This window comes from Macaca fascicularis, chromosome 19 (genome assembly GCF_037993035.2).
Source record: "Macaca fascicularis isolate 582-1 chromosome 19, T2T-MFA8v1.1".
NCBI classification, from domain to species: domain Eukaryota; kingdom Metazoa; phylum Chordata; class Mammalia; order Primates; family Cercopithecidae; genus Macaca; species Macaca fascicularis.
This window is the reverse complement of record NC_088393.1, coordinates 51,292,998-51,311,116: the sequence shown is the minus strand read 5'-3', so window position 1 is coordinate 51,311,116 and position 18,119 is coordinate 51,292,998. Positions and strand designations below refer to the sequence as shown.

Genomic DNA, 18,119 nt, shown 5'->3' with positions numbered 1-18,119 from the left:
GCTGAGCCCTGTTGTTTCCCATGGGGTTCACGCCCCTTCCAGGCATGTCCTCCAGCTCCAGCTGACAGGTCAGCCAAACCAGAACCAAGAGAATCAACAAAGATTTCAAAGTCTAGTGTGTCCAGCAGAGATCTAAACTGCACAAGAAAATAAAGAAGTAGAGAGGCACACAGCTCCCCTGACAACATTATGTCCCAAAGCAATGTCTTCTGTGCCCCTCATTAAGGAGCTCACTGTCTCTCACCACATAGGCAAGTGTTTCCAGGGTCTCTCAATTCCTCAACGGGAGGCAACACACATTTTAACCCAGTACCTCAGCAAAGGAAGTGGTGATAATTTACCTACTTGTGATAAAGTTCCTGAAAAGATCCCTAGACTGCAAAATTCCCCTCCGAAATACGACAGAAAAAGCTTTTCAATTGCAAATCATTGGCCTCCTTGCTGTTAAAAAAAGTACCCCGAAAGAGCCAAAACAATTTTGCCAAAATAAACTGCAGAACTTGAACTTTCTTATTTGAAATATCACAAAACATTACAAGTACTAAAAACAGAAACTGCTGGCATGAGAACACAAATAGGGACCAAAGGAATAGAAATGAGAGTCCAGAAATAAACCCTCACCCTTATAGTTCATTTCTCTTGAATAAGGGTGTCAAGATAATTTAATGGAGGAACAATCATCCTCTCAAATAATGGTGCACAAACAACTAGATAACCACGTGCAAAACAATAAACTTAGAGAACTATACTTCCAACCATATCAAAAAATTATCTAAAAATGGATGAGTGAGTTAATTATAAGATATAAACCACAAAAACATCTTAGAAAAAGACATAGGGGTAAAAGTTAATGACCTCAAATGTGCAATGGATTCTCAGGTATGACCCAAATGCATGAGAAAGAAAAAGGAAAAATAGATAAATTGAGCTAAAGATGCAAGCCTTTTGTGCATCAAAGGATATTATCAAGAAAATAAAAAGACCAAACACAGAATGAGACATAATAGTTGCAAATCACATAGACAATGGTTTCATGCCCAGAATATATAAAGAACTGCTACAACTCAATAACAAAGAGAAAAACCTCCCAATTTATATAAATGGGCAAAGGACGCAAATAGACATTTCTTCAAAGAAGATAAGCAAATCATCAAGAGGGACATGAAAAGAAACTCAACATCATTAGTCATTAGGAAAATACAAAGTTAAAGCCACAATGGAATCCCACACTAAACCTACAAATATGGCTATCATTCTTTTTAAATGTTAAATAACAATTGAAAGCCTTATGTAGAATTTGGAATCCTCATACATTGCTGGTGAGATTATAAAACTGTGCAGCCACTAGGAGAAATAGTTGTGCTGTTCCTCAAGAAGCTAATCATAGAATTCTCATATGAAACAGCATCCAGTCCTAGGTATATACCCAAAGAATTGAATCCAAGGACTGAAACAGGTATTCGCCTGGGAATGTTGATTGTAGCATTACTCACAAAAGATAAAATATGAAAACAATCCAAGTGTTCATCAGCACACGAATAAACAAATGTGGTCACACATATAAGAGAATGTTAATCTGCCATAAAGAGGAATGAAGCTCTGACATCCACTGGAAGATGCATGGGCTTTGGAAACATTATGCTAAGTGAAATATGTCAGAAACTAAATAACATATATATATATAACTCCATTTATATGAAACATCAAGAATAGGCAAATTCACAGAGACAGAGCAGAGATGATCAATGTCTAGGGTGGAAAATACAGGGAGTTATTATAGTTTCAAAGATACAAAGTTTCAGTTTAAAATGATAAAAATTTTCTAGGAAAAATAGTGGTGATGGTAACTTAACACTGTGTTTGTGGTTAATTGCATTTGATTGCACATTTTAAAGTGGTTAAAAAAGCACATTATTCACAGAACTGTGAAAAATCGATTTCTATTATTTAATTCACCCAGGCTAAGGTGTTTGTTATGGCAGCTGAAGCCCATGAATACATCATCTGACCCAGTGTTTTCAATGAAACGTATCACTTTTTCAATCAAGTTAGCTTAAGCTCCTGTCCCCAGAAGAACTGCAGGTACCAAAACAAGAGCTCCAGCAGGGGTTCAACGAGCACAGGTCCCATAGGGCAGCCTCGATGTCAGGCCCTGGATGGCATGTGAGGCTATAATGACACAACCACAATGTGAAAGTGTAAGTGTTTTTACTACTTAGAGACACTGGGGAGCACTCAGCACACCTGGAGACCACAGATACAGAGGTCAAGGAGCCCAGGCAGGGAGGAGAGAAGAGAACGGTAAGCCAATGTGTTTAGTAAGTCCAGGTGTTATCTGACAGGTTTCCAGCAGGGAGCTTTAATGGATGTGTTTAAAGCAAGTAGCAAACACTGGGACCAGGAGATCACGCTGTGATTGAGAAGTGGTCACTTTAAATGTAAGGGCAAATGTCAGAATATCAGTTTAAAGAAATCAGATGGAGAGAGAGGAGCCCAGCACACCAAGCAGGAGAGATGCCTCTTAGATTTTATCGCTGGCCACCAACTGCAGTCACTTGAACCAGATACAGTATTGAATACTGCCATGGTGAGCAAGGCCTGCCTCTGATGTGAGGCAAATAAATTTACAGCTTAAAAAATGAATGCCAAGGCAACATGACACTATGAGCACTCCTGACATCCAGGGACACCAGCAGGGTGTGGTACTTCGCCCTGGAGTCAGAATCCTGGGTTCTGGTTCCTGGGAGTGAGAAAATGAAAATGACTTGTCCCTACTCCCCTGGCATTGATCCTCCTGCCCTGCTGCTCCGTCTTCTGTTCCCAAGCCCATGTGCAGTGCTCAGCCCCAGACATCACTGCCCCCAGGGTATACACAGTGCCGCCTACTGCACACAAACACAAACTCACTGAAGGTGACAAAAATCTGCGTTCGGGACATCCGATCGTGAAAGAGGGAGAACAGTGAACGTGGAGCCACAGAGATGGGACTCACAGGACTGGAAGGTGATGGAGCTGTAACATAACATATGTGTGACCTCGTTTGAAATGTGCAGATCCTTGTGGAATAAAACACGCAGCTTGGCCTGGGACTTAGACCACCCACGCCTCCCTTCCAGTCCACCAGAGGGCGGCAGAGTCCCTCCAGCCTGGAGCCTTCCCAGGGGATGCCGACCTCCCTCAGCAGAACCTGTAGCCAAGCAGGGTCCACCGTCACCAGGGTCACCTCGGCCCAAGTCTTCAACGTCTTCCATGCTCCCCACACGGACTGTGTCAGCTCCTCCCTGACCTGGCGGCCGCCAACCTAACACCACTCCCTCTGCAGGCAGCTCCTGCCCCACACCTGCTCCTTCCGTCGGCTCAGTTAAAAAGACATCTCACAGGGCAGTGCTGGTGCACGCGACACCACACTGCGCACTTTCCCCTGTGACCTCCCTCCATCCTCATCAACTCTTTCTGTCACTGCTCCCTAAATGCCCGCCTCTGCTCCATCTGTCCTGTTCTGTGGGGCATCCTAGGCCAAGCCTAGCGCTGACACAGAACAGCGGTGCCTGAGGGCCCACAGCCTCCCCGGGAATCAGTCAGGCACCCTGTGACCTGTCTGCCCGCTGCACCCCGTGGGGTTCAGAGCCCGTGTGATGATCACACACAGGCACCACATAGGATGTGGCCACCTGCCCCCGGCTGTCCCTTGGGAAGACAGACCTCTCCTGTGTCTCTGCCAGCAGAAGGGGGTATTATTGCTCTTTGCTCCCAGAACACAACTCACCCCCACCCGCCTTCTCAGGTTTGAGCAACGTCCCTCCACACAGGCTCTCTGGTGACTGCCTGTTCCTCCTCTACAGACAGCATCTTGGCCGGGTGAAAACCTTCAGGACAGACCCCTGGGTATGTCAGCACATGGAGGGCTGAGCCCATCACGGCCACGGAGTAAGTCAGGATGAATCTCTCCAGCTCTGAACCCCTGCTCTGTCCCAGGCTCTCCTTCGTGTGTCTCAAGGAACCATGTTCCACGGGGTTCCTGGGTAACTCCCCACTTCCTCCTGCACCACCATGGGGTCAGATGGGCAGAGAAGAGATGACACCAAAGATGGTCAGGAAGAAATGAGAAACCCTGAGCCCCAGCTCAGCCACCAGACCCCAGGGAGCAATAGAGTGACTGAGAACTGTCCCTTTGACCGTGGGACTCACAGCCCCCACTGAGCAACCAGCACAGGCCTCTCCTCCCAAGAGGCATGAGAGACTCACCCTGCACAGCTCCAGGAAGGACACTTTCCTCTGGGACACCCAGGTCCTGAATGTCCATCCTTGGAATCTGCAGCCAAGCTAGACACAATTAGAGAAAGGAAGGGTCCCTCTCACCAGACGACACACAGCTCACCCACAGCACAATGGGGTGTCACTGTGACACGGACCTGGTAGAGCTCCAGCCTCCTGCACTGAAGGGGAGAGCCAGATGGGATTGAAGAGGGCAAAGGGCGTGAATGTGCACCTGACCCAGAGCCATGGGGACAGCAGGAGGCTGAGACCCAGGACTGTGCTTGCCCAACCTACAGGGTATGTGTGTGACTGTGTGTGTCTCTTGTGTGTGTGTTTGTGTTTCTGGACATAGTGTGTGTTGAGGTTTGGTGACAGAATCACTGCTGAAAAAGGCAGAGGCCTCCACAATTCCCAGGGACCTGACACACAGACAAAAGGAAAAAGAGAAGGAGGGACAAGGAGGCAGGACTGAGAGGGGAGGGGATAGAGAGGTGTCCTGGGCACAGACCCCACCTATAAGCCTGAGAAGTGCTCCTGCTGCGGGAAGAGACTCAGCACAGAGGGAGGAAGGACAGCACAGCTGACAGCCGTGCTCAGAAAGTTTCTGGATCCCAGACTCATCTCTACAGAGGAGAACACGCAGGCGGCACAAGCCATGGGGACCCTCTCAGCCCCTCCCTGCACACTGCACATCACCTGGAATGATCTCCTGCTCACAGGTGAGGACAGAACTTCCTGGGAGAGGACAGGAGGAGGAAGCAGAATGATTGGATGGGGTCTCCTGGAGAGGATGGGGTTTTAAAAAATAAAATAAGCCAGCACTTTGGGAGGCTGAGGTGGGTGGATCATGAGGTCAGGAGTTCAAGGGCAGCCTGCTCAACACAGTGAAGCCCAGTCTCTACTAAAAATACAAAAAATTAGCAGGTGTGGTGGTGTGCTCCTGTAATCCTAGCTACTCAGGAATTTGAGGCAGGAGAATTGCATGAACCTGGGAGGCAGAGATTGCAGTGAGCCGAGATCGCGCCACTGCACGCCAGTCTGGGTGACAGTACGAGACTCTGTCTCAAAAAAAAAAAAAAAAAAAAAAAGGAAACAAGGCTCTGTTGGAGCCTGAATAGGGGAAAATATACCAGAGAGAGACAGGGGTCAAAACAGGAAAATCACATTGAACAGGAATTGGTAAGAGGTAGGAAAATCTCAAGTGTTCTCTTTTGCTGGTTGATCATCACTGGTCACCACATTTTGAAAAATGATAATAATTACTATTATCAGATGACACTTCAAATGAACATATAAGCAGGGCATGAAACACTGTCCACAGCAAAAAACCTCAACAACTGGGGAAAGAAAGAAGAAAACCAAACAAAACACCCTGGGCATAGAGGGCCCTGGGAACCCTCACATGTACAGGAGTCTACAGCCTCTCTGAGGCACTGGGGTGCAACCAAGATCACAAAAGTCCCTGTCCTCATGGAACTCAGGCTCTCATGGGCAGGAAGACAGACATGCAAAGAGATCTAGAATGTGAGGTCAGGTGTTGACAAGAGCTCCGGAGGGAGCAGAGCAGGGAAATGTCAGAAAGGGAAGACCCAGGGTCTCTGAAGGAGGTGTCAGGAAAGAAGTCTAAGGACGCCCTGATGTGAGCAGGACCTGAGGGCAGTGTGGAGGAAGCCATGCAGACCTCTGGGGAAGAGGATTCCAAACAGAAAAATGCTGAGGTCAGAAGCGTTGAAGGAATGAGGTTCGTGCCACTGACCTTGACAAAGTAGGACAGTAGGACACACACACACAATCACACACACACACAAAAGGGGCGTGTGTGTGTGTGTGTGTCTTCAAGGCTGATGATTGAAGAGATCTTCTCAGGACCCAGGGCCCCATCTTTTCACCCCAATACATAGGTCTCAATATTGACTGATGCTCTCTCCACCTCCTAGTATTACTTTTCATCTTCTGGAACCCGCCCACCACTGCTCAAGTCACGATTGAAGCCCAGCCAGCCAAAGTTTCCGAGGGGAAGGATGTTCTTCTACTTGTCCAGAATTTGCCCCAGAATCTTACTGGCTACGTCTGGTTCAAAGGGCAAATAACGACCTTCCACCAATTCATTATAGCATATAAAATAGACAGTAGAAAAATTACAGTTGGGCCTGTATACAGTGGACGAGAAAGAGTATATTCCAATGCATCCCTGCTGATCCAGAATGTCTCCCGGAAGGACACAGGATCCTACACCATTCAAATCATAAAGCGAGGTGATAAGATTAAAGGGGTAACTGGACATTTCACCTTATACGGTGAGTGATTCCACATGATCCCTGGGTGTTGGGGGGCGGGGGTCACTTCTTCTTTGCACACACAGGATTGTCAGGCCTAGACTGTTCCTGTGTCCCTCTCTGCATTATGTCCTATGTTGAGGTTTTGGCATTTAGTGCAGGACACACACAGAGGAGACAAACCTCAACAGATCAGAATTCCTTTCCTGCCTCCAGACCCTGCAGACACTTGCTGCACAGGAAGGACAGTCTGATGGGGGGAGGGTTTCTCAGCAGGAGGAGATCAGCCTCAGCCAAGCACCTCATGCCCTCTTCATAAACTTGACCCTGAGAAAGACCCTGGAGAACTGAGCAGGGCTTTGCCTAAGAGGACCCCTGAGATATTCTCAGAGAAACTCAGCCCTAGAAACCTCAACCCCAGACCCCTGTCCCTAAATCCCTATTCCAGATAAAGCTGAGGAGCCTGTGCCAGGCCTGGGTTGTGGCAGGGCTTACTGGGACAAGGATTTACCAGCTGTCTGAGGACTGTGTCTCCTGGAGCTGCTCACCAGCCAGGGCTCAGCCCTCAGAGCCTCGTCTGGGCAAGGACAGAGCTTTCTTCACCTGAGACTCAGAGCGGAGACGACAGAAAGGCAAGCTTTGTAGGCCATCAGCCAACTGCTTTATGAGGCTTAGGACACTCCATAGAAACTCTAATGTCCCCAGAAGCAGAAACAGAAGAGAGAAAATGTACCTGGCAGCAGCTTGTCCACAGGGATCTGACCTAAAGGTGCTCTCTCATGGAAGTGAATAATAATAAATGCTGTTTGTGTGAACACCTTCACTGTGCCAAGCATTAGGTCAGGTGACTGTGAAGAATTTACAATTTATTCACAGATAGCATGAAAAGCCACAGTTCATTTACCATTCAGCTTATTTGACTGAGAGAAAACTGAGGCACAAGAAGATACAGTCACTGAACCAGAGTCACACAAAAACAAAAGGCAGATCAGGGTCACATGAGGTCTGTCTATAGCTACAGGTCCATCCTCTCCTCCACCAGAAGTGAGGGCTTATTGGATTCCAAGAACCGCATAGTCATTTATTGGCTCAAATCCTCTCATCTTCGGCATCCAAACCTCAGAGGAGTGAGAGCAAATGGTCAGCTGATTAGTCTGTTCTCCAGAACTAAATCACCTGCCTCAACTGTCAGAGTCAGTGCAAAAAATGTCCAGGCGTCCCCCTCAGATCTTAACCCCTATCACTGAACCTGAAATCCTCTGTTTCCCAAAGTGTCCATGTCACTGGCATAACAGGATAAAGGACAGGACCTTGTTTTCTTTCCCCACTCACACCCCGCACCAGCACAGGCCCAGTGAGAGACACACCCTCAGGTGCTCTCACATAACAAACGAAGGAATTGAATGAAGAAATGAATGACTCATAACCTCTTTAGAGACTGGATCTCAGATGCAGAATCCTAGGAAGTTCTAGCCACACCTGTCCCTTTTCCTTCAGAGGCTGACACCCATGTTTCATCTCCCCACTACCTCTTGCCCCTAAAGCCACCCCACCTCATGTATAACTCTGAAGCTCTTTGGCCACTGGAGGGTTTTCAGGGTTCCCTGGTCCTGGATTGTGGAACTGGGGGTACCTGGTCCTTGGGGTCTCTGAAGTCACTGTAGGCCCCACTGTTCACTGTCATGCTGCCTCTGCCTCTCTCTGCTTCTCTGTGTTCCTCATCTTCCTCCCACTTCATTCTACCTGGCAAGCCCTGTCCTGCACAGCTTCTTCCTCCACTCCTAGGCCTTCCCCAGACACTCCCTCTAACTAGGCTGACTGTTCTATTCCCTTCCTGCTAACACTGTGGCCTGGCCCACCTCCCAGGAAATAGGAAAGGCACCTGGAGTTGTCACTCCTGCCAGGCTTCATCTCAAGCCAATGTCCCCAGGTCACTAAGAGAATAAGCTTCCACTATATCCCCACCCAGGGCTCTTTCCTTTGTGAGGCTGATCTGTGGACAAGACCATGGGACAGGGATAGGCAGCTCCTCCATCCACTCTTATAATTCCCAGACAAGTTCTTCTGGCCTCCTGCACAAAAAAACCACAATTTATCCCGATGGTGATTTGCAGTAAAGAAAGATTTTAATGAGTCCAACTCTGCCAAACAGGAGGATGGAGGTTTATTATTACTCAAATCAGCCTCCATAGTGGATCAGGGGTTAGAGTTTTTCAAGGATAGTTTCAGGGGCACAGAACTAAAAAATGGGTACTGCTGATTGTTTGGGGATGGAATCATGCGGGCGGCGGGAAATGATCTGTTTGTGCTTGAATCTGACTCTAGGTGGGGACCACGTGACTGGCTGAGCCATTAGTTATGGGTATGGATGAGGTCAGTGGGTTACCAGAATGCAAAGAATGAGAAACATCTCAAAACACCAATCTCAGGTTCTACAATAGTGATGTTATCTATAGGAGCAATTAGTTACAAATTTTGTAAACTCTGGCCAAATGACATTTGAGCAGTAAGGGATTATAGAAACTGTGCCTCCATTTTAGCAGAATTCAGTTCCCTCCTATAATCTTACTCTCATGGTCTTCACCAGTTTTACAAAGGCAATCCCTGGGCAAAATAAGGGAATTAGTGTTATGGAGGAACTGGTATTATTCTTGCTTCAAAGTTAAGCCATAAACTAAATTCCTCCCATGGTTAGCCTGGCCTATGTTCAGGAATGAGTGAGGACAGCCAGCCTGAGACTAGATGCCAGATGGAGTCAGCCATGCTAGTTTGCTGTCACTGTTGTAATCTTTGCACTGACTCACCAGGGTGTCAGAGGCTGGACAGGTCTGCAGTCTCCAAAGCCCATGGGATCATTTCACCCATTTCACTCATGACTCCATCCTCAACCTACTGTGGAGTTCACATTCCCAGTCACTACCTAGAGACTTCTGGTTTCCTAACAGGCATATAATTAGCTTGAAATTTGTCACTCGGTTCTAACAGTAAGTAAAAAGCTGAACAATCTCAAAAGTCAACAACTCATTAAAATCCCTCAGAGATGGCCAGGCACAGTGGCTCACATCTGTAATCCCAGCACTCTGGGAGTCTGAGGCAGGCGAATCACAAAGTCAGGAGATCGAGACCATCCTGGCTAACACGGTGAAACCCCGTCTCTACTAAACATACAAATAAATTAGCCAGGCATGGTGTCGGGCGCCTGTATTCCCAGCTCCTTGGGAGGCTGAGGCAGAATGGCCTGAACCAGGGAGGTGGAGCTTGCAGTGAGCCAAGATCATGCCAGTGCACTCCAACCTGGACAGCAGAGCGAGACTCCTTCTCAGAAAAAAAAAAAAAAAAAAAAAAAAAGAGCTGTTAGAGAAATGAAGAATGCTTTTGATGCTTTCTGGTAGATTCCACACAGCTCAGGAAAGAATCCCTAGCTTGAGGATGTGTCAATAGAAACTTCGAAAAGTGAAACAGGAAAGTTCAAAAAGAATGGGGGAGAAACGTGGAACAACATATTCTACTTCATATTCAACATTTTGTATTGACAATAGCAATTTTTAAACTTTCTAGTTGTGGGATTACTACCAAGGCTGTAACATACACATAATGGGAATACTGGTGGTTTCGTGGACCTGTTGCAGGTTGCCAGGTGGGTGCTATCTGGTGGTTTTACTGCATGTTCCACATACAACTGTTTCCTCATGATGATGCCATTTTCATAAGGTGGGGTTCTTCTTGTGGGCGACACATGAGCCATTGGCGTCTCACTTAGACTCTTCCTAATTCACACAAACTGAAACTCGAGTTGTATTTTCTGAGGTTAAGAGAAAATGAAGAAAGCATTTCACATACCTGTTCTGGGCTCCTCCCCATTTTTCCTAACTCTGCACAGAAATTAGAAACAGGAAGTTCCTTCTATATTTACTACCATAACACACATCACTTCTTTTAATTCGGCATCATTCCTCCTTTAAGTAATTGACACACTGATCAGTTCTGTCCTTTTAACGGGATTCTCTCTACTTAAGTGCTTGCTAATTTCAAATCACGGTTGGTATCTTTCTTTGAGCATAATGTGATCCTGCTGGAATTCACCCCACACCTAAACCTTAATTGGGTATCAAGAGAAATACTACTACCAGCAATTGATCTTAGATGTTTGGACCATCAGTAAAAATTTCCACTTATGACAACATTTTAATGTTTCCTCCAAATTTTTTTTTTTTTTTTTTTTTTTGTTACTAGAGTCAGAACATAACATGAGGCCTAAACTCCAGATAACTTTTTTGGGAAAATTACAGTACTACAAATTGAGCATCCCAAATCCGGAAATTCAAAATCTGAAATGCTCCAAAATCCAACACTTCTAACTGCTGATGTGATGCTAAAAAGAAGTGCTCACTGGAGCATTTTGGATTTAAAATTTTTCAGATGTGGGATGCTGACCCAGTACATGTACTGCAAATATTAAAAAAAAAAAAAAAAAAAAAAAGGTTAGAACTCCAAAACACTTGGTTTTAAACTTTCTGCATAAGGAACACTTTATCTGCATGAACTGTAGGCACGAAGCTGTACAGGAGATCTCTAGAACATCCTCAACCTGCCTAACTGAAACCACACAACCATGGAACAATGCCCTATTCCCTGACCACAGCTCCTGGAAATTACTATTCTACTCTCTGATTCACTCTGGAATCCACTGAGATGAGGTACATGGAGTAGTCAAACTCATAGAATCAGAAAGTAGAATGTCTAATGAGAGAAAGCATCTGCAAGACTTCTTCCCAAATATTGTTCTAATAGCCACCAAACACATACGGTCCATGGGGGCCAGACTTCCACCATCAGTTCATGCTCGCCCTTTCCACCAGTCAGTTCCGCATTTGCAAACATCCACATGTATTTCTAGAAAGATCCACATGGTCCTCACCTGCCAGGGGGAGGGAACATCATGGACACAGAACAGGGAACATGGTCTTGGTCCAAAGCTATCAGCTCTTGCCTGTCCCCATCACTCTTTGTAGGTCATTCCTTGGACTCTGCTCTATCTTTAGAGGTCACTGGCTCAAGTCAGTCACTATGAGACCGCTGGGAAAACCGCCCCACCTTGTGGCTCCACTGCCTGATCACTGAACAGACCTCCAGGCTTGACTCTGGTCTCCCCTGTGTTATTTCTGCTGAAGTACCCAGTCCACGGCCAGGCTTCCCAGTACCCAAAGGGTTTAAGGACAATGGGAAGTTCCATCATCCATCTCTAGGATGTCCTTGAAAGGGAAGCTACAGAGAAAACATACCTTGGGGGACAAAGTAAGACTGAAACTAAGACCATTCCAGTACTACATGTTCCAGGTGAGGACCACAGGGTGGACCAGGCAGGCAGTTGGAGAGTGAAGGACTCAGAGAGGCACCAGGGGCTGTGACTGCTGGTCCCGTGTCTTTCCATGACCCAATGCTGCTGCTCAATTCACACTTGAGAAAGTCTGTGCTTCTCCCACGTAAAACAGGCAGCCTCACAATCTCTGAGCCCTCAGATTGCCATGCATCTCTCTTGTAACACACACTCCTGCTATGGGCTTTTAGGGACTTAGGTGGGCTGAGAGGTGGGAAATGCCATCTCTGATTGAAAAATGTCTTTGGTGGAATCAAAGGTGCCACACAGGGCAATCTTCTCTCTGTTATCTGCACAGTGGAGATTCCCAAGCCCTCCATCTCCAGCAGCAACTTAAACCCCAGGGAGGCCACGGAGACTGTGATCTTATCCTGTGATCCTGACACTCAGAACGTAAGCTACTTGTGGTGGATAAATGGTCAGAGCCTCCCTATCAGTGGCAAGTTGCAGCTGTCGGAAAACAACAGGACCCTCATTCTATTTAATGTCACAAAGGATACTGCAGGACCCTATGAATGTGAAATGAAGAACACAGTGAGTTCCAGCCGCAGTGACCCAGTCACCCTGAATCTCCTCTGTGAGTATCTTCTGTTCCTCTGTGAGCCAGGCTGCTATCCCAAATATACATGGCCAGAGGCCAGGCCTCCCAGTCCCTGTCAGGTGCAAGTACAGAGACCTTTACTCCTGGACATCAAAGCTGGTCATGACTACTAAGAGTAGGCTTTGGCTTGATCACCAATGGGAGAAAAGAGGGTGCTCCTGTCATGGGAGACTCAGGGTTCACAGCTTACGATGGGAAAAACAGGTGAAAGTCTCAGGCTCCAGATGAGTGAACACAGCAGGGATTTGGCTGGGACTTCAGTGTTGTGACTTAGCTCACAGGGTCACTGTGGCCTTCCACAGACCAGGATTCTCCCTTCCTTCTGATAACATCAGCTGTGCCTTTATTCTTTTGGCTCCAGATGGCCTGGATACCCCCACCATTTCTTCTTCATACACCTATTAGCACACAGGGGAACTCCCCAAGCTCTCCTGCCTCACAGACTCTCACCCACTGGCAGAGCATTCTTGGCTGATTGATGGGATGTTCCAGCAATCAGCACAAGTGTTCTTTATCCCCCAGATCACTAAAACATACAGGGGTCTATGTCTGTTTCATCCATAACTCAGCCGCTGGTGGGACAAATCTCATAATCAAAAGGATCGTAGTCCCTTGTAAGTGGATCCCTGGAGCACTGGCAATATGTTTTCCAGTGAAGCCTATCTGGCTATCAGGGAAGAGCCACCTGCCCTCTGCTAAGGGAGAGGGAAAATCAAAAACCCAGGACAGGGAATATGTTTCTGCTTCAAAACCACCAGCTTTTACCTGTCCCCTTGAGTCTTTCTAGATCATTCCTTAGACTATACACTAACAGTGAACAATCTGAAAGGAAATTAAGAAAAGAATTTCAATTCACATTAACATGAAAAGGAATAAAATATTTTGGAATAAGTTTAACCGAAGAGGTCAAAGGGTTATACCCTAATAACTCCAAAACATTACTGAAAGAAATTAAAGACGACATCAATATATGGAAAGACATTTCATTTTCATGGATTGGAAAAATCAATATTGTTAGGATGGCAATACTACCCAAAGTGAGCTGCAGATTCAATGCAACCCCTACCAGAATCCCAGTAACATTTTTTGCGGAGTTACAAAAATCTGTATTAAATGTGACCTGACAGGCTCTTATTAATGATGGCCACAACAGAGTTACTAAGAAAAAGATGCAACCATGAAAAGTTGGAAAGTTTTAATGACATAGAAAGTAGCAATCAGCCTCTCTCACATCCCAAAGCCTTCAAAAATATGAGTGCAGCATGGCCAGTATGGAACTGACCAAAAACTAATTACCAAGCTAGAATCATGGTGAGAGAAAAAAAAAGGGCAGGAATGTATTTGGCCTATCACCTCCCACTTTGGTGTAGTAATCTGATGTTGAAAAGAAATGCTCACTGGAGCATTTTAGATTTTGAATCCTTCAGATTTGGGATGCTAAACCAGTAAGTATATGACAAATAGTTCAGAATCAAGAAGTGTCAGAAATCCAAAACACTTTTTGTCCTAAGTCTTATGCATAAGAAATACTCAATCTGTGTGAACTGTAGGCATCGAGCTGTACAGCAGATCTCTAGAACCTCCCCATCTTGCATAACTGAAACTGCACACACATGAACAACTTCTGATTCTCCCCACTCCCAGCTCCTGGCAACCAGCAGTCTATTCTCAGATTCACTCTAGAATTCACTTACGTGAGGTCCCTAGAGTAGTCAAACCCATGGGATCAGAGAGTAGAATGTCCAATGGAAGAAAATATTTGCAAAACTTCTCCCCAAATTTGTCTCATATCCATCAAACACACATGGTCCATGAGGACCAGATTTCCAGCAGTTCATTCCCACCCTTTCCACCAGTCAGTTCTGTATTTTCAAATGTCCACTTGTATTTCTGGAAAGATCCACATAGTCCTTACCTGCCCTCTGCAGAAGGAGAGGAAACTTAAAGAACCCAGAACAGGGAACATGGTTCTGCTTCAGGGTCACCAGCTCTTGTCTGTCCTTTTCACTCTTTCTAGATCATTCCTTGCACTCTGCTCTATCTTTGGAGGTCACTGGCTCAAGTAAGTCATCATGAAACACCTCCAAATACTGCCCCACCTTGTGCCTCCAGAGCCTGATGAATGAACTGACCTCCAGGCTTGACTCTGGTTTCCCCTGTCTTATTTCTGCTGAAACATCCAGTCCCAGGCCAGGCTGCTCAGTATCTTCAGGGTTTCAGGACAATGGGAAGTCCCATTATTACTTATCTCTAGAATGTCCTTGGAAATGGAAGCCGTAGAGAAATCACATCTAGGGGGGCAAAGTAGGATGGAATTTGGAAGGGACTCAGCAGTTGCACATTCCAGGTAAGGAACCCAAGGTGAGCCAGCCAGTCAGTTCATTAGAGAGGGACTGGGAGGGGTATGAGGGGCTGTGACTCCCACTGACGTGTCTGTCCATGACCCAACACTGCTGATGAATTCACACTTGAGAAAGTCTGTGCTTCCTTAAGACAGAGCAGGCGGCCTCACAGTCTTTGAGCCCTTAGATCATCATGCATCTGTCTTGTGACACACGCACCAGCTATTGACTTTCAAGGACTCGGGTGGGCTGAGAGATGGGAGATGCCAACTCTGATTGAAAGATGCCTGTGGAGGAATCAAAGGTGCCACACAGGACAAACTTCTCTCTGTTATCCACACAGTGGAGCTGCCCAAGCCCTACGTCACCAGCAACAACCTCAACTCCATGGAGAATAAGAATGTTGTAGCCTTAACCTGTGAACCTAAGACTCAGGGCTACACCTACTTGTGGAGGGTAAATGGTCAGAGCCTCCCGGCCAGTCCCAGGCTAAAGCAACCCGGTAAAAACAGGATCCTCATTGTAGCCAATGTCACAAGAAATAACACAGGATCCTACGAATGTGAAATACGCGATCCAGTTGTTAGCATCTGCAGTGACCCAGTCACCCTGGATGTCCTTTGTATCTTTGGTTCCTCTGTGGGCCAGGCCACCAGCTAAAATCCAAACAACCAGAGGCCAAGCATCTCAGTCTGTCAGGTTCAAGTACAGACATTTTATTTCTGGACACACGAGCTGGCCATGAGTCCCTGCCCTGGGGAAATCTGGGTAGGCACAGACTTAACCAAGAATATAAGGGGAGGGGCTGCTCTTGTCATGGCAGACTTGGGATCTACAGCCTGTGATGGGAGAAACAGGTGAATACCTCAGGCCTCATCTCAGTGAACACAGAAGGGTTTTGGCTGGGCCTTGTGGGTGTGTCTTGACTCAGAGGGACACTGTGTCCCTTTAAGAGACCAGGAGTATCCCCTTCACTCAGACAACATCACCTGTGGCTTTATTCTCTTTACTACAGATGGTCCACACGTCCCCAGGATTTTCCCTCCAAGTACCTATTACCATTCAGGAAAAGCCCTCTACTTGTCCTGCTTCGCGGACTCTAACCCACCGGCAGAGTATTGTTGGACGATTGATGGGAAGTTTCTGCAATCAGGACAAGAGCTCTCTATCCCCCGAATTACTACAGAGCATAGCGGGCGCTATGGTTGCTCTGCTCGTAACTCAGCCACTGGCAGGGTACGTTCCACATTCAAGAGGATCAAAGTCTTTGGTAAGTGGATCCCTGCATCATTGTCAACAGGGTTTTAGGTGGAGTCTGTCTGGCTTTCAGAGAAGAGTCAGGAAAACATTTTTATTCCCAGCCTGTGCCCCATGGGCAGAAGCAAATCCTAAATTCTCCTCCTGAACCCTCCCAATTTGTCTCTACAGACCGTCTTCTCCTTGTTTTTCTGTTTTCTCATGGTTGACCTTGTGTCCAGCCTGAGAAAGGTAGGGAGGGGGCTTTGTCAGCCCTGAGCCCTATGTGATGGAAGAGGCTTCACAGAGGGACAAGAAGGAGAGTCCTCAAGATCAAGTTGCTTCTCGCTGTCAGCAACACATCCCTGTCCACCACGTCTTTGTTTTCTTTTACCTACTCCATGAGCTACAGGGAACATCTGAGGTTTTGAAACAAGCTCACATTTTTCCCCCAAGTGAGAGGAGGAAGCCCCTTGGATGAGGGAGGAGCAGCTCAGACTGCTCCCTTCTCTGCTCCGGGCTTCTCTGGTGACTGGCCCTGCCTGACTCCACCTGGGGTGAGACCAGCATGTATGGAGAAAGAGCCCTGGTGGCCTGTTCTGAATTCCGCTAAATCGAGCTGCCAGTTGAAGTGAAGCCTAGGCTGCAGGGACATAAGGAGAGAGGGAACCTCGGGGCAGACTCTTGAGTTGTGTCCTGGCTCTGAAGTCACCGGCTGTATGAGGCTGTGGGCACTGCATGTGGGACACAGCACAGAGGACAGTGAGTGATGCACACTTGGAGAAATAGGGAGATTCACCTCTGGGGCTCTGCATGGCAGGAAAGGGGCCATGAAAAAAGTGTGTATTTATAGAGTGTAATACTATCAGGACACTTTATATGTATCTAATATTAAGACTTATCACTGACTATTTCTAAATGTGCAATTTAGTGTTGTGTAACCATCACACTATCCATTTCCAGAACTGTTTCCTCTTACCATATTAAACCTCTGTACCCTATAAACAGTAACTCTCACTTCTTCTCCCCCTATGCCTTAGTATATACCATTCTACTTTCTGTCTCTATGTAACTGGCTATTCTATCTTTTATAAATGGAATTATAGAATAATTATCCTTTTGTGTGTGGCTTATATCAGTGAGCATAATGTCTTCAAGGTTCATCCACTTTGCACGATGTATTGGAATTTTATTCCTTGTTAAGCTTGAATAACATTTCGATGTATAGATATACCTCATTTGCCTACCCACTTATCTTTCAGTGGACTTTTCTGTTGTTTCCATTTTTTGGCTATTGTGAGTAATGCTTCTCTGAACATCAATGTGCAAATATTTGTTCAAATTTCCTTCCATTCTATAGGCAGTATGTCCAGAAGTGGAATTGCTGGATCGAATGGTAATTTATTGTTTAATTTTTTGAGAAACAGCCACACCACTTTTTACAGTGGCTATAACATTTTCCATTCCCATCAGCAATGCACTAGAGCTCCAATTTTTCCATCTATTTGAAAACACTTGTTGTTTTGTGTTGCTGTCATTGTTGTTTATCAAAGCCATCCTAAAGTGTGTGAGGTGGTGTCACATTGTGGTTTTGATTTGCATATCTCTACGTATTCATGACGCTGAGGAACTTTGCATGGGCTTATTGGATATTTGTATATCTTCCTTGGAGAAAACTCTATTTTAATCCTTTGTTCATTTTTTAATTGGGTTTCTGGATGTTTGCTGTTGTTCACTTGTAGTTTTTCATGTATTCTGGAAATTAATTTCTTTTCATACTCATAATTTGCAATTATTTTTCTCATTTCATGGGTTGCCTTTTTACTTTCTTGATAATGTTCTTCAATATATAGAAGATTTTGATTTTTATGAAGTCCAATTTATCCATTTTATTTGTTGCCTATGCTTTTGTTGTTACAACAAAGAAATCATTGTGACATCCAATATCATGAAGCTTTTCTCTTATGTTTTCTTCTAAGAGTTGTATAGACTTTGCTCTTACATTTAGATCTTTGATCTATTGTGCGTTA

General features: G+C 45.9%; 1 protein-coding gene across 2 annotated transcripts; it reads left to right on the top strand.

The window, feature by feature from the left end:
- The first annotated feature begins 4,818 nt into the window (after positions 1 to 4,818).
- Positions 4,819 to 16,453, top strand: LOC135968423 (pregnancy-specific beta-1-glycoprotein 7-like). 2 transcript variants are annotated; one of them, XM_065535115.2, is made up of 5 exons: positions 4,819 to 4,976; positions 6,195 to 6,554; positions 12,209 to 12,487; positions 15,197 to 15,475; positions 15,869 to 16,453. In XM_065535115.2, exons 1-5 carry the CDS (start codon positions 4,913 to 4,915, stop codon positions 16,159 to 16,161), a joined length of 1,275 nt encoding a protein of 424 aa, XP_065391187.2. In that variant the 5' UTR covers positions 4,819 to 4,912; the 3' UTR covers positions 16,162 to 16,453. The 2 variants fall into 2 exon arrangements, with proteins under 2 accessions (XP_065391187.2, XP_073879876.1); XM_074023775.1 differs by lacking the exon at positions 6,195 to 6,554.
- Positions 16,454 to 18,119: the final 1,666 nt, after the last annotated feature.

What these genes read in the sequence shown, in the direction of transcription:
- LOC135968423 (XM_065535115.2), top strand. Translation starts at nt 4,913, where the DNA reads ATGGGGACCCTCTCAGCCCCTCCCTGCACACTGCACATCACCTGGAAT. An exon ending in GAATGATCTCCTGCTCACAG is followed by an intron (nt 4,977 to 6,194) that starts GTGAGGACAGAA and finishes TCCACCTCCTAG; the next exon opens with TATTACTTTTCATCTTCTGG. An exon ending in TGGACATTTCACCTTATACG is followed by an intron (nt 6,555 to 12,208) that starts GTGAGTGATTCC and finishes TTATCTGCACAG; the next exon opens with TGGAGATTCCCAAGCCCTCC.